Below are 15,945 nucleotides of genomic sequence, written 5' to 3'. Positions count from 1 at the left end.
CTCCTGACCTGACTCATCAGAGTCCCCCTTTAAAAATCCTCGTCGAAATCCATCTCAGATTCCGATCCGCGTTCTCGCACAAACGCTTGCCCACTGGTGTACTCCGCAGCAGCCGTCGCAGCCGGCTTCTTAGCACGGTGCCTCATTCGCTTTCTCTGAGGTTGGGGTTCCGGTGGTTCCATATCGTGGTCGCCATCGTCATCGCGGGTACGCTTTCGGGAGAAAGAGGAGATAGATGCACTGCTATTAGCATCTGAACGACACCACTTCCAAAGATGACCCTTTCGGCCACATCGCACACAGGCTCCATCGGTCTTTCGCTGTTCTCGGACCGGCTGTGGTACTCCTTTGGTGGCTTCGTCGTAGTCGTGGTATATTGGCTTGTTCCCCGACTTATTCTTGCTGGTGCTCTTTTTATCTTGCCCTTTTTCCTTCTCCTCGGTCTGAGCTCTCCCCTTGATCTTAAATCCCTTCTCCTTCTGCCGCGAGTTCCCACCATTATTCGATTCCCTTCCTCTCGACTCTACTTTCCCCAACATCTTCATCTGCTCTTGATAAGCCTCATGAGCCTTGCCGGCTCGCTCCAACTGTTGGATGTACTCGGAGTCGTCATCGGTTGGATCGAAGCGTGAGTGGCGCTCCCGGATTTCATTTGGTAGCCCTTGGAGCAGGGCGGCGCGATAGGATGCTCCTTTCATCGGAGCATGCTGGTTCATAATCTCCATTCTCGTCAGGTAGTCTCCGATGTTGGCAGAGTACTTAAACTGCTGCATCTTCATCGCGTTCTCCATAGCCTCTTGAGTGCTTAGAAAACGTTTCCTAATCTCCTGACGGAACCGAGTCCAAGTAGCATAGTCCGCGGCTGCCGGTCCTAGCATCTTGGTCTCGATGTATTCCATGAACCATTCCTTGGCCAACCCACACGTATACGTTCCAGCGAACAGTACCTTGTTTCTGTCCGTTCGGAACTTCTTGGGCTTTTGCTCAAAGTAGATCTCGCACTCCATGAGCCAATGCCGCAGGTTATGCTTCCTGGCATTATCGAACTCGAAGGGTATTTTGGCGAGCGAATCCACCATATCGTCATCTTCAGGCGGCGCCGAATTCCGGTTCCCGCCTCGGTTTCTTCTCCAATTCTTCCGACCGTACGACCATTCACTGTTATCGTCATCATCGTCGTCGGAAGGTTCTGGGTCTCCCCCAACGTTTCCTCTTGGTGGGTTTTGTGGAGGTTGATTTCCACCATTCCCGCCAACTGGAGCAGCTCCCACCGGTCCTCTGCCACTATTGCCCTGCACTGGGCCGGCATCCTCCGGTTGCCTGCCTCCATTTCCTCCTACTGGACCAGCGTTTCCTCCTACTGGGCCAGCATTTTCGGGTTTCTTACCATTGCGAACAGGAACCGTTCGGGGTGCATTAGGGTCTAAGGGAGCACTTGCCACAGAAGGTGCTACTGACAGATGTTGTCGCAGTAGTTCCTCCATCTCGGCTATCCGTTGGTTTCTTTCCGCATCGGATCGCTTGAATTCCGCAAACCAAGCTCGTTGCTCCCCTTTTTCCTGCTCCCGCTCTTCTCTCACCATTCTCAGTTGGCGCTCCGCCTCCTGTAACTGGTTCTGGGTTTGCAGATGACTTTGCTCCAGAACCTTGTGGTCGGCGGCTCGTGCAGCTTCATGTACTTGTTGGACACTGGAGACGAGCTCAAAGAGCGATTCCAGATGTTGTTTTTGGGCAATGGCTTCTTGCCGTACTTTCTTATCCAGGATTTGTCCACTCCCTTGGACTTGCTCCTGGAGGTTTTGTAACTGCTGCCAAACGGCCTGTCCAGCTGCACCAAGATACCTCATTTGTGCCTCATGGGTATCCAAAAACTCCTGCATGTTCCTCACGAACTGGGCTTGAGCAGAGCGTTTACTCGATTGCCGAGTTGTTGTAGAGGGTCCTCCCGTAAGTAGGGGGTCTGGGCTAGCAGCCCTTGATATCACCATAGAATCTTCTCCTCCGGCCTCCTCAGTTACGGCCGAAGTATCTATGAAGTAATTATCCCTTCGGGTAGTCATTGTGATAGGGGATAATGATGATAGTTTTTTCTCTTTGAGGTGACTTCGTTACTCCAAGTGAACTTGTGAGTAACAATATACTGTGAGGGATGCGTACCAGACCACAAGAGTACACTACGCAGAGCTCAGAGTTCGGCTAACAGCTACAAAGGTAGAAGTCTCCAAGGTCTCTTCAGTCAACGTCGAGTATGATTCTCCTTGATCCGATACGGGCCCCGCGAGCTACGTTATCAACAAAGATTCACTAGAGTTAGCGTATAGAATTCGACCGTCTCCGACGTAATAGTTCAGGTAGAGTTCGAAGTCACGATAGAGTAAAGTATTTTTCAAAAGTATAGTCAAATAAAGTTGTAACTCGCGTATCAACGATTTATATTGTTAAGACTCTGATTTCGCCGATGATGGTTTGGCTAGTCAGTGAATGACACAGTATTTATATCCCTCGCTTATGTCTCGAGGACCCAGTCTTCTAATAATACAGCATACACTCGGGGCCTGCCCGAGACCCTGAAAAACAACCAAGAACATTTAACTCCTAAGTCCGTAACCCAAACTACTAAACCCGCTGAAACCCCTCAACCTATTTATCCCCTCTAATGCACGTTTCCCTGTCGATGTTTCTTCTCCATCGGCCGTCTGGTGGATAATCGTCAGCGTCGGCTATTCGGAGGTCTCGGACGGCAAGGCTACCTACTCAGGCCTCTTCCCACATCGCTTTCCCACATAGCAGAGTCCTCTCATGCCCACAGGTACCGCCGATAGGTACTCGGTCGGCTGGTAGCTTGCGCCGATTCGCTCCGGGTGGTCCGATCTTCGATCCGATTGATTCCAGCTGTCCCTCATATATCCACCGGTACCAAAACACACCCCTCCGGCGGTTTGACGCTCCGGGGGTTATTATTGGGGTCGAAAACGTATTTTTTAACTAGGAAAACCGCAACTCCGCATTTGGTCGCATATCGATCGCACCGCACCTCGTGGGTGCGAACCGGAGTTGATAGTGGTGTTGCCATTAGTATCAGAGGGTATCTACTAGCCTTTCTTCTTACTCCCGTAAATGCTTGGCATGCCCGTAACACTGACCCTCATATATCCACCGGTACCTAAACACTCCCCTCCGGCGGTTTGACGCTCCGGGGATTATTATTGGGGTCGAAAACGTGTTTTTTAACTAGGAAAACCGCAACTCCGCATTTGGTCGCATATCGATCGCACCGCACCTCGTGGGTGCGAACCGGAGTTGATAGTGGTATTGCCATTAGTATCAAAGGGTATTGGGGTATCTACCAGCCTTTCTCTTACTCCCGTAAATGCTTGGCATGCCCGTAACAGATGCATCGGTTTCCACAGTAATTTCTTTCTCGGGGTCAAAATGAGTAAGAATGGGAGCCGTGGTGAAGGCTTCTTTCAGCGCGTTGAAGGCGGTTTGCGCTTCGGGTGTCCATCCAAATGATATGTCCTTACGCGTCAGTCTGGTAAGGGTAGAAGCCAGTTCCGAGAATCCGCGTATAAATCGGCGGTAAAAGTTAGCAAAACCTAGAAATGCTTGCACATCCTTGACTGTTTTGGGGGCGGTCCAATTCTTCACTGTTTCCACTTTTCTTGGGTCCATTTTAATGCCATTGGGTTCGATAATAAGGCCGAGATAAATGTTGCTTTGTGTATGAAATTCGCATTTCTCTGGTTTCAACAGTACTCCATTTCTTTGTAGGGCTTCCAGGACCTTTTCGACGTGTACTTGATGTTCCTCGAAGGTGTCGCTGTAAATAAGAATGTCGTCGAGGTAGGCTGTACAGAATATATCAAGGTAGTCGCGGACGCAATCATTGATGAAATGTTGAAAGGTGGCTGGTGCATTGGTAAGGCCGAATGGCATCACCGTGTATTCGAAATGTCCGTAACGCGTCCGGAAGGCTGTTTTCCATTCTTCACCCTCAGCCATCCGGATCTGATTATACCCTTCGCGAAGGTCAAGTTTGGTGTACCACTTGGCTTTGGAAAGACGGTCGAGAGTTTCCCGGATGAGTGGCAGCGGGTAGCGGTTTTTGACAGTGAGTTCGTTGAGGCCACGATAATCGACACAGAGGCGGAGTGTTCCATCGGCCTTTTTAACAAATAGGACAGGGGCGCTGGCAGGCGAAGAGCTGGCCTGAATGAAGCCTTTTTGGAGGTTGTCCTGTATGTATTGTTTAAGTACAATGAGTTCCTCACGGGACATACCATAAAGTGGTCCAAAAGGGGGCTCTTTCCCTTCCTTAAGCGGTATCTTATGATCGTAGGGGCGGCGAGGCGGCATCTCATTAGCAAATTTCTCGTCCATCATTTCATGAAACCTCTTATACTGGATTGGGACTCGGATTCTCCAGTCTTCCTTAGGGGCTTTGCCCATTGTTTGATCTATTTCCTCAATAGTTGTACTAAAGATTTGGAGTTTGTCCCTTCGAGCAAAGCGACAAAGAGCAGCTGAACTGACGAAGTGGAAACGGGGCGGTGGTGCAACCCCTCTAATGGGAACGGGTATCGCGGAAGAGTTGCATTTGCGTTTGCAGTATTCGGAGTCGAACAGTATGCTGTTGTCCTTAAACCGTAATGTGACGTCATGCAATTGGAGCCAGGGGATTCCGAGGACGAGTGGGTATGAGCCGAGTTTGGTGACGAAGAAGGGGATAGTTTCATGGTGGGAGTCAATTGATAGCGGTAGGTGGCAGAGGTGGGTAATTTGTCCGGAAGATATGGGCCGTACGTCAATGACTTCAAGAGTGCGGGGTGATTTAAGGGGAAGAAAGGGGAAGTTGTTATGGCGCGCGAATGTTTCATCAATGAATGCGAATCCGGAGCAACCGGTATCAATCAATGCGTGAGTTTGAATGGGTATTTTATTGTTTATAATTTTACAAGAAGCAACAAAGTGATCCCCATCCAATTTATCCTCCACAGACGATACCGAGAAGTCAGAGATAGAAAACGCAGACAAAGGAGAAACATTGGAAGGTCCCAGGCAGGGGCCATTGATCAAGCCCGGGACTACTGAAAACCCGACTCGGAGGAGGCGGGACTAGCGACCGGTGGAACAGCGGGGTCGACGGCCGTATGGCTGGGTGCGAGGAGGGCACCCCTCATAACCGGTTGGTTACCACGCGGGCGATTGGCAGAGGGGCAGTTGGCAAAGACATGACCAGGGTTAGCGCAGTACATACAGAGATTGTTGTCCCTTCGCCATTGTTTTTCGGCGGCAGAGGTTTTACGTTGTCCATTGACAAAAGTGTATCGTTGTTCGATGGCAGGGCGTTGAGTGGAGCGGCTTTGGAGAGCGGAGAGGTCCATTGGGGCGAGGCCTCCGGCGGTATGAGATGGGTGTGCGACAGCAGCGGGGGCGGTGAACTGTCCCATCGTATTCCGGATGGCCCGTTGTTCGGCTTTGCGGCACCGGACCTGGTTATCAATTGTCATCAACATGGTGGCATAGGCCTCGACGGTATTAGGCCTGTCTGTCCGGTATGTCATGGCATCCTTCAGGTCTTCCGACAGTCCTTCAGCCAGGGCATCGATCTTGGCTACTTCGTTGTAGTCCAGGTATGCCACGATACGGAGGAACTGCGAGTAATAGGTGGCGAAGTCCCCTTTGCCTTGCTTCAAGGTAATGAGTTGGCGACGGGCGGTACCCCGGGGGTCTGGGTCTCCAAATGAGGCTTCCAGGTGGGCAACGAAGGCAGTGACGGAAGAGAAGGGGGCGGCAGGGTTAGCGTTAACGAGTGGAACGACCTGGTCAAGCGCCCTTCCTTCCAAACGACTGACGGCATAGATAACCTTTGCTGCCTCGTTTCGGAATGGATCGTGGTTGACTTCAAGTTTCATCCGAAGTTGGGTGGTGAATCCGGGGAGCTTGGTGCGGGTGCCGTCGAATTTTTCAGGGTCTGGAAACTTTTCAGACCTGAAGGCGGGGACAGGAGCAGGTGGGGGAGCAGCGGCAACGGGGACAGCAACGGTAGCGGCGGGGGCAGCACGGGCGACATTGAGGTCGAGGTTGAGCCGGTTTATCTGCTCCTCGAGGTTGTCAATGGTTTCATTGGCGGCGGTGAGTTGTGTATGAAGGGTGTCCCTTTGGAAGCGGACGCGCTGGACGAGGGTGGCGATGTTGTCGAATAATTCAGCAGAGTCGGCCTCATACATCCGCCTGAAGCTTTCTACATCGTTGGGCGCAGCCCATACAGGTGGGTCGGGGGTGGACATGTCGTACGGTGCGGATGACGACGCAACGTAATCTCAAGGGGGTGTGTAACGAGTATTCCGCAGGGTACGAGGAGTGAGATAGAGGGTAATATGGGAGCTCGCAATAGGGGCACTACGAGACTCTAGCATTGGTAAGGTTCGGCGGGACACGGAGAAAGCGAGGCGGTGGTCTTCTAAAGGAAGAAGAGGACGATAATATTGTATAGCAATAAACGGCGTAGATACAGAAGACGTTGCGTAAAGAAAGAAGAAGGAAAAGAACGAGAAGTACAAACAACCCCCCTTAATAGACTCAAGGAAACCCCAGCGATGACAAATCCAACATGACTCATACATTAACAATCAACAGAACCCGATAGAAACCAATGGAACTTTCCTGACTAATCCAACTCTTCGTAACCCCGTACCTCCTGTAACGGGGGTCCTTTCTAAGAGAAATAGATTTGTATAGAATAGAGACGGCCGTGCAAGATAGACAATCAGGTTGCAGATTATTCAAAGATACTATCGCTAGAACTCAATAATCTTTAAGGGCTCTGCTACCGATAAGAACTTGGTTTTTCTTTTTGATGAAGACTGGAGAGAACAGGACTGAAGGGCGAGAATGAACCTGAGTACTTATACACCGAAGGCCTCTGTTCTCTGCTCCTAACTCCTTCACTAAGTTCCGGTGGGCCTTCCCTCAGTACCGGAAACTGTTACGGGCATGCCAAGCATTTACGGGAGTGAGAGAAAGACTAAGTAGATACCCCAATACCCTCTGATACTAATGGCAACAACACTATCGACTCCGGTTCGCACCCACGAGGTGCGGTGCGATCAATATGCGACCAAATGCGGAGTTGCGGTTTTCCTAGTTAAAAAATACGTTTTCGACCCCAATAATAACCCCCGGAGCGTCAAACCGCCGGAGGGGTGTGTTTTGGTACCGGTGGATATATGAGGGACAGCTGGAATCAATCGGATCGAAGATCGGACCGCTCGGAGCGAATCGGCGCAAGCTGCCAGCCGACCGAGTACCTATCGGCGGTACCTGTGGGCATGAGAGGACTCTGCTATGTGGGAAAGCGATGTGGGAAGAGGCCTGAGTAGGTAGCCTTGCCGTCCGAGACCTTCACATAGCCGACGCTGACGATTATCCACCAGACGGCCGATGGAGAAGAAACATCGACAGGGAAACGTGCATTAGAGTGGATAAATGGGTTGAGGGGTTTCAGCAGGTTTAGGAGTTTGGGTTACGGACTTAGGAGTTAAATGTTCTTGGTTGTTTTTCAGGGTCTCGGGCATGCCCCGAGTGTATTCTGTATTACTAGTAGATTGGGTCCTCGAGACATAAGCGAGGGATATAAAATACTGTGTCATTCACTGACTAGCCAAACCATCATCGGCGAAATCAGAGTCTTAACAATATAAATCGTTGATACGCGAGTTACAACTTTATTTGAATATACTTTTGGAATTACTTTACTCTATCGTGACTTCGAACTCTACCTGAACTATTACGTCGAAGACGGTCGAATACTATACGCTAACTCTAGTGAATCTTTGTTGATAACGTAGCTCGCGGGGCCCGTATCGGATCAAGGAGAATCATATTCGACGTTGACTGAAGAGACCTTGGGGACTTCTACCTTAGTAGCTGTTGGCCGAACTCTGAGCTCTGCGTAGTGTACTCTTGTGGTCTGGTACGCATCCCTCACAGAAACAATACCACCGCTACCCCGCTTTTCTCTAAGCGTCAGCAGGTGTTTCCGATACCCAAGGCAACCACCCTTAGTCAAAGCCTTTGTAACACCTGCAGCCTTGGTTGCCACACAACTGAGGGCCTGCATAAATGAGCTGCCGCTCAGGTGTAAGCTTAATCATTGCTGTAGAGCTTTCGCTTATTGTAGACTTCCCTAGCATAGCCCCTGCCCTTCGGCGGACTTACAATGCTCAGAGGATACAGTGGATCACCGGTCAATCAGAGCTTCACTCTGGCCGGTCTTCTAGACACTGGCGAGGCATAGACTCGTCAGTCATTGCTCCCATGAATAGATCCCCTTCCTAGCGCCCGGAATGTAGTTACTCTAACAGCTGGTAGCTAACCACACTGCCGGTACTTGCATATCACCGTGCAACTGGCTTCTAACAATAACTCTCAGCATGTAACCGGGCCCTGTATGTACTCATACACCAGACAGTTGAGATGGCTCCGTTACACCACTCCCCTCTTCCAGGATCTTGGTCTCCAAGATCTATAACCATTCTATTACCATTCATTCTATATGACAAGAAACTCCGTGATATGCAAGGAAATGAAAACCCAAAAGGAAATATCTACACCCCAACAATCCGCTTGTCCTTGGGTTTCTTAGGATACCTCATATGGAAATCCCGAAGGGCTTCTTCAGCACTCTTCTTGAGATGCTCCCAAGGTTCCCATGTAGCATCCTCGTTTTCATAACCTTCCCACAGCACTAGGTATTCCACTCGTCTCCTTTTCTTATTGACCCGGCTATCAGCTACCTCTCGGACAACCCAGTTCTGTTCTTCTTCAATCTCTTCGGGCTCCGATACAGGAACTCTTCTCTCAGGATCTACCGCTGCTCGGTAAGGTTCCAGAAGAGAGACATGAAAGACCGGGTGGATTCCCATTCGGGGGGGAAGAGAGAGCTTGTAGGCACGGGTACCAATAGCTTCTAAGACCTTAAAGGGTCCCATCTTCTTCTGATCCAATTTTCCCAAAGGCCGCTTTGTTTGCACATTGCGCCTGTCCAACATAACTTCATCTCCGGGCTTGATTTCAGGCGGTGTCAGGGCATGAGCATCATACCACCAGGCCATCCTTAATCTAGCTTTACCCAAGCTGGCATTCATAGCCTGCCAGATAAATTCCCATTGAGATATCATGACCTCACTCGCTGGATTGTTCCATTCTACTCCTTCCTTTGGGGACGGCCAGTTGGTCCTGGGTTCATATCCATAGTTGGCATAAAAAGCCGATACTTTGGTAGACTCAGAGACCGCCGAGTTATATGCATACTCTGCCAAAGGCAAGAGTTCTGCCCAGTCATCCTGTTGATATGAACAATAACTCCGCAAGTAATGTTCCAGGGTCTGGTTAACTCTTTCTGTTTGACCGTCCGTTTGTGGGTGGAAAGATGTGGACAACTTGAGCTTCACATTGAGGAGACTCATGAGGGATTGCCAAAAGTGAGAAATGAACCTGCTATCTCTGTCCGAGACTATGTCATCAGGTAAACCATGGAGTCTCCAAACTTCCTTCAAGAACAACTTAGCCAAATCTTCCGTTTTATTGAGGGTAGGAAGAGGGATGTAGTGTGCCATCTTCGAAAAACGGCCCACTATTACCCAGATCTTTGTAAACCCACTAGATTCCGGTAATCCCACAATGAAGTCCATAGAGATGGAAGTCCATGGCCGATAGGGTATCTCCAACGGTTGGAGCATACCAAACTTCTTATGTTTGGAGGTCTTATTCCTCTGGCAGCTGTCACAGCTCCGGACATATTCCTCAACATCCTTATCCATGTTGGGCCAAAAGAGGTTGTTTTTCACCCGCTCAAGTGTCTTAAATTGGCCAAAGTGACCCGCCACCTTAGAGTCATGGGTATCGGACAGTATTTCCATCTGAAGCTTCTTGTCTTTGGGTATATACCATCTATTCTTGTAGAAGATGAGACCGTTTTTGACCGACAAGTTTTGGTCCAAATTTGGTTTCCTTTCAACCAGGGAGCGGTGCAATTCCTACCAGAAACTATCCTCTTTAGCGGCCGTGTATAGGCGCTCTAAGAATGTATTCTGCAATTGATTCACCCTGACAGCCGCTAGCTTTGCAGGATCCAAAACCAATTGACCTGGCCTAAAAAAGATCTGTGGCTCCGGCTGCAGAGTTTCACCTCCCTCTCCAAGGCGGTGATCCCAGTGCCTAGATAGCATATCAGTCTTGCCATTCTTTTCTCCCGGTCTGTAGACAACTTTAAAATTGTAGCCTGCGAGGTCTTCAGACCATCTCGCTTGCCGCCTAGTGAGAACCTTGGTAGAATTAAATTACTCCAAGTTCTTGTGGTCCGTGAAAACCGTGATCTCTTGCTCACAAGATTTAAGCAAGTGTTCCCATTCCCGGAAAGAGGCTACAATAGCTCCCATTTCCTTATCATGAATGTCATAGTTGATCTCAGCAGGGGAGAACTTCTTAGAATAGAATGCCACCGGATGTAGCTTCCCATCATCCCCATACTGAGAGAGCACCGCTCCCTTCGCAAAATCACTGGCATCTGTCTCGACCACCGTTCTCCTACTAGGGTCAAAATGAAGTAGGATTGGAGCGCTTGTGAACAGCCTCTTGAGTTCTTCAAAGGCCTACTCATGTGCTGCCGTCCAATACCATTTCTTGTCTTTTTGCATGAGGTCAGTTAATGGCTTGCAAACCTTACTGAAGCCTTCAATGAAGCGGCGATAGAAGTTTGCAAATCCGAGGAATGCCTGTACTGCCTTGATATTCTCAGGGACCGGCCATTCCTTAACTGCCTCCACTTTGTCTTCTGACATAGATACTCCTTCTTCTGAGATGTGATAGCCTAGGTATTCTACTTCTCGGACATGGAAGGATGTCTTACTGATCGAGGCACAGAGCTTAGCTTCCCTAAGCTTCTCTAGTACCTTCTTGACCAATAGCTCATGCTCTTTCTCAGTCTCCGAGTAAATGAGGATGTCATCGATATAGACAACTACTCCTTCATCCAGTAGTTCCTTTAGCACATCATTGATCATTGCCTGGAAAGCGGAGGGAGCATTGCATAGACCAAATGGCATCACATTATACTGATACAGTCCATAGCGGGTTCTGAAAGCGGTTTTCCACTCATCACCTTCTGCTATCCTGATCAAATTGAAGCCGTTCTTCAGGTCTATCTTTGTGAAGATCTTGGCCTTGAACAACCTGTCTCTGAGCTCACTCATGATAGGCAGCGGGTACTTGTCCTTGACAGTGACCTTGTTCAATCCTCTGTAATCCACACAAATCCGCAATGTACCATCCTTCTTAGGAATGAACAATATGGGTGCCGCAGCAGGGCTATTAGATCTAGAGATTTTTCCTGAAGACAGTTCTTTGTCCAGGTACTCTCGGAGGGCCTTCAACTCTGGAGCGGAACATGGGTACAGCGGGCCAAATGGTGGAGCGGTCCCAGGCAAGAGTTTGATCTTCAGATCATTATGGGAATGCGGCGGCATTTCCTCAATCTTCTCTTGACTGAACACATCAGCCCAATCCCGGTATAGGTGGTGTATTTTCTCGGCAATATCACCTCCGTCCTCATCATGCCATACTGAACCAACCAATTGATAGACTGTCTCTTCTTCTTCTAACATTTGGTATGGAGAGATCAGTTCAATCTTGGTGGCCGCTGGGAGACAATTCTGCTTGCAGTAGTCACTCCTCCAGCTCATGGTGTTGAGTTCCCAGTTGATGTCCGGGTTATGCTTCCTAGCCCAACTAATTGGCAGGTAACCGGTCATTCCTTCTTCCAAAGTAGCCACTTCCCATCGGAGTGTCTCCTTATGATCTCCCATAGTCATGCGGACCGGGTGAGTATAATACTCACCTCCTCCCATCATGACATCTCCTTGAGCATCAAACATTGTCAGAGGTTGATCCCGCCGCACTAAGGGAATTCCATACTTCCTGACAAAACTCTGGTTGAGGATTGCTCCTGTACAACCGGTGTCAAACAGGAAAGATCCTTGGGCGCCTTCATCCTTTCCTTTGACTGTCCATGACAGTCCTGCCTTCAGTATAGGTCTTTTTCCATGTACTGGTAAGGAAGGAAGCCTCTGTTCCAACCTGCTTTGCTTAACAGCGGATTCTGGAATTGTTTCTCTTTGTCTTTTCAACATAGCTAATAGCTTCGGGCACTACTAAGATCAAAGATCCTTTGGTTCTATTCCCAAGCGGTAATATAGCAGGTATGATGTGTAGTAATTTTAGTAGTGGTTGGGAGTGTCTTCGTAGCAAATATAACTTTGGTAGAGCACTGACAGACCAGCTGTTTCGGGTCTTAAACCCATCCTCAGAGTGCTTGGAGCAATCAAATAGGCGGAAACACAATCATAATTTATTCAAGAGAAACATAGAAACCCCAAAACCCATATAAAAGAAAACTAGTAAACATAGACTCAAACAGACTCTTTTCTACCAGAGGATTTCATTGTCCGAGTCTTGCTCAGGCTGTAAAATAAAATCTTCTGTAACCTCCGGGAGTACAACAAGTGGATCTTCTGTTACAACAGTAGCCACTTTAGCCTTCTTCTGAGAGTTGGAATTACCCTTCCCTCTTTTCCGCTTTTGTACTCTCACTGCTGCCACTCGGACAACAGTAGGTTCCTTGGACCAACAATCGGTCCATTTGTGTCTGGACTTGCCGCACTATTGCACAAGTCAGTGTATGCACTCTACCAATAGGGAGTACCGGAAGGTCATACCTTCAAGCATACTTCTGCTTTCCTTCTTTCTTCTAGAATATCCCCCGGGATACCCTTCAGTTCCACCGCTTTATCCTTAGGTCCAGGAGTCTTCTGAGTTCCGGAGGAGCTTGCAGCTTCTCTTTTCCTCTTAGGCTGCTGGTCCTTCTGAGCGGGAGGATCTTCCTTGGTCCGAGGGTGCGCTTTCTCAGCTGCCATCCCTTGGTATCTCTCATGAGTGTGCCCTAACTCTCTTAGAGCAGCTATCCGCTCCATCAAGGACTTTGGCTTGGGATTAAAAAGAGCCCAACTCATGCCTAGGTCCGGGAGGAGGGAATTATGAATCTTATCATCCACCAACTGACCCTCATAGCCAGTCTTCCACATCAGCTGAATAATAGTATTCAGGAAAAGGTCTATTCCTCCTCGAGCTGTGTGGGTAAGAGTATTCCATTGGGCTACAGCATCATCTCGAGAGATGGCTTCACCGAAGGCTGCTCTAAAAGCATCTACAAAGGAATCCCAGCGCTTCCATCTCAAATCCAAAGTCACCGGCATTCCAGCAAGGCGGTTGGCGGAGGCTTGATCAATTGAATTGTGGTATGCCTCATACCAACGGATCGCTGCCTCTCCTTCCATCAAGTTGCCCGCATATCGGATCTTAACCTCCTCAGAGGTAAATGACAGGCTCTCAATGGAGAACACATTCTCACATTGCCGGATGAAGGTCTCCACCTGCTCCGCTTTACCTTGGAACTTGGAGGGTGGTGGTGCCTTTGGTTCTCGAGCTCTGGTGGAAGTAGAAGGGTGGGAGGTGGCCGGAGGTTGATACTGCTGGGACATCATAGCAAACAAATCCCTTTGTTGCTTCTCCAACTTCTTCTTAAGGTATCTCCGCCACCCTCTTCTGTCACCACCTTCCAGTTCCGAGTCTGAACTGTCAGAACTGTCTGAGTCTCCAGGAGCGGGAGCGCGGGCCACGGGCGGTGGAGGGTTCTGGTTCCCACCGCTTCCACCCTGTACATTGGCTGGAGGGGGAGCGGCGGCCGCAGCAGGAGGAGCCACAGGTGCTACTGGTGCCGGGTTGCTGGCCAATGGTGAGGTTGCTGCTGGTTGAGCGGCCCCAGACATGGTAAACCTTCCCGGGTTCCTGGCTAGTGGGCTGGGAGGTCCTCGGCCTGCACCTGGGTAGAGTTCTCCCTCATAGTCAAAGGATCGGTCCGCTAATCCAAGGAATGGGTTTATTCCTACAAAACGGCTAGGAGGTAGGGGAGATACCCCCACCGCTGGCTGGACAATAGGAACAACTCTCCTAGTGGATCTGACCGGAAATGCTGCGAAGGGACTGGTCTTCGGCTGCATTGTCCTGGTGGCTGCCCTGGACGAGGACCTGGGGCCTGGATTTGGTGCCGGAGTTGCTGGTCTCCCTACCACTAGCCTTCCTTCATCAAGGGCTTTCTGTATCTCGGCAACAAAATCTGGTGGAGTTGCCGGGTTTGTCCACTCAATCTCCATGGCATCGGTTTCCAGTTCATCTCTCTCCGCATACTTTCGGAGTTCTTCCTGGACAGAGTTGACTTCATGCCTCATGTATTAAAGAGCTTCTGCCATCAGAGCATTCTGTGCTGCCTGGCGCTCTTGTACAAGGAGTAGGGCCTGACTGCCCCGGGTCAACTGATTCTGCAGGCTATGCTGGAGGTAGGTCTGAAGCTCTGTGAAGAACTGTTGGATGGAAACCTCGTCGGTATCCTGCCAGGCAGGCTCACAACCGGGAATGTAGGTCTGTAGAGCGGTCCTGGGTTTCTTGACAAGCTGTGTCTGCCCGGTGGCATCAAGCTGGAGGGGCACCGGCTGCCATTCAATCTGAAGGGGTGCATCTGGAGCCGAGAGGGCGGACATTTTGTATAGAGGAAGAATAATCTGAAGGTGACTTGAGCCTTAAAGATTATCTGTAACGGGGGTCCTTTCTAAGAGAAATAGATTTGTATAGAATAGAGACGGCCGTGCAAGATAGACAATCAGGTTGCAGATTATTCAAAGATACTATCGCTAGAACTCAATAATCTTTAAGGGCTCTGCTACCGATAAGAACTTGGTTTTTCTTTTTGATGAAGACTGGAGAGAACAGGACTGAAGGGCGAGAATGAACCTGAGTACTTATACACCGAAGGCCTCTGTTCTCTGCTCCTAACTCCTTCACTAAGTTCCGGTGGGCCTTCCCTCAGTACCGGAAACAATACCACCGCTACCCCGCTTTTCTCTAAGCGTCAGCAGGTGTTTCCGATACCCAAGGCTACCACCCTTAGTCAAAGCCTTTGTAACACCTGCAGCCTTGGTTGCCACACAACTGAGGGCCTGCATAAATGAGCTGCCGCTCAGGTGTAAGCTTAATCATTGCTGTAGAGCTTTTCGCTTATTGTAGACTTCCCTAGCATAGTCCCTGCCTCTTCGGCGGACTAACAATGCTCAGAGGATACAGTGGATCACCGGTCAATCAGAGCTTCACTCTGGCCGGTCTTCTAGACACTGGCGAGGCATAGACTCGTCAGTCATTGCTCCCATGAATAGATCCCCTTCCTAGCGCCCGGAATGTAGTTACTCTAACAGCTGGTAGCTAACCACACTGCCGGTACTTGCATATCACCGTGCCACTGGCTTCTAACAATAACTCTCAGCATGTAACCGGGCCCTGTGTGTACTCATACACCAGACAGTTGAGATGGCTCCGTTACACCTCCACTAGTCGATCCATGAAATTAGCGTATGGTATTCGACCGTCTTCGACGTAATAGTTCAGGTAGAGTCCGAAGTCACGATAGATTAAAGTATTTCAGAAAGTATATAGTCAAAATAAAGTTGTAACTCGCGTATCAACGATTTATATTGTTAAGACTCTGATTTCGCCGATGATGGTTTGGCTAGTCAGTGAATGACACAGTATTTATATCCCTCGCTTATGTCTCGAGGCCCCAGTCTACTAATAATACAGAATACACTCGGGGCCTGCCCGAGACCCTGAAAAACAACCAAGAACATTTAACTCCTAAGTCCGTAACCCAAACTCCTAAGCCCACAGAAACCCCTCAACCTATTTACCCATTCTAATGCACGTTTCCCTGTCGATGTTTCTTCTCCATCGGCCGTCTGGTGGATAATCGTCAGCGTCGGCTATTCGGAGGTCTCGGACGGC

The 15,945-nt window shown here is 49.5% G+C and overlaps 3 protein-coding genes across 3 annotated transcripts; all 3 read right to left on the bottom strand.

Moving 5' to 3' along the window:
* Positions 1–29: 29 nt before the first annotated feature.
* H6S33_006042 (uncharacterized protein) lies at positions 30–2,060 on the bottom strand (the record flags this gene model as incomplete). Its single annotated transcript, XM_044837454.1, has 1 exon — positions 30–2,060. The coding sequence occupies one exon, from the start codon at positions 2,058–2,060 to the stop codon at positions 30–32; it is 2,031 nt and encodes a 676-aa protein (XP_044699351.1).
* Positions 2,061–8,609: 6,549 nt separating this feature from the next.
* Positions 8,610–12,191, bottom strand: H6S33_006041 (uncharacterized protein; the record flags this gene model as incomplete). The annotated part of the gene is made up of 4 exons (XM_044837453.1): positions 8,610–10,040; positions 10,110–10,317; positions 10,348–10,655; positions 10,725–12,191. 4 exons carry the CDS (start codon positions 12,189–12,191, stop codon positions 8,610–8,612), a joined length of 3,414 nt encoding a protein of 1,137 aa, XP_044699350.1.
* Positions 12,192–12,486: 295 nt separating this feature from the next.
* Positions 12,487–14,654, bottom strand: H6S33_006040 (uncharacterized protein; the record flags this gene model as incomplete). Its single annotated transcript, XM_044837452.1, has 3 exons — positions 12,487–12,720; positions 12,777–14,318; positions 14,400–14,654. 3 exons carry the CDS (start codon positions 14,652–14,654, stop codon positions 12,487–12,489), a joined length of 2,031 nt encoding a protein of 676 aa, XP_044699349.1.
* Between the last annotated feature and the right edge of the window lie 1,291 nt (positions 14,655–15,945).

Source organism: Morchella sextelata (genome assembly GCF_020137385.1).
Source record: "Morchella sextelata strain SCLS chromosome Unknown scls_2, whole genome shotgun sequence".
NCBI lineage: Eukaryota > Fungi > Ascomycota > Pezizomycetes > Pezizales > Morchellaceae > Morchella > Morchella sextelata.
The sequence above is the reverse complement of the archived record's forward strand: the minus strand, read 5'-3'. Positions and strand labels throughout refer to the sequence as shown.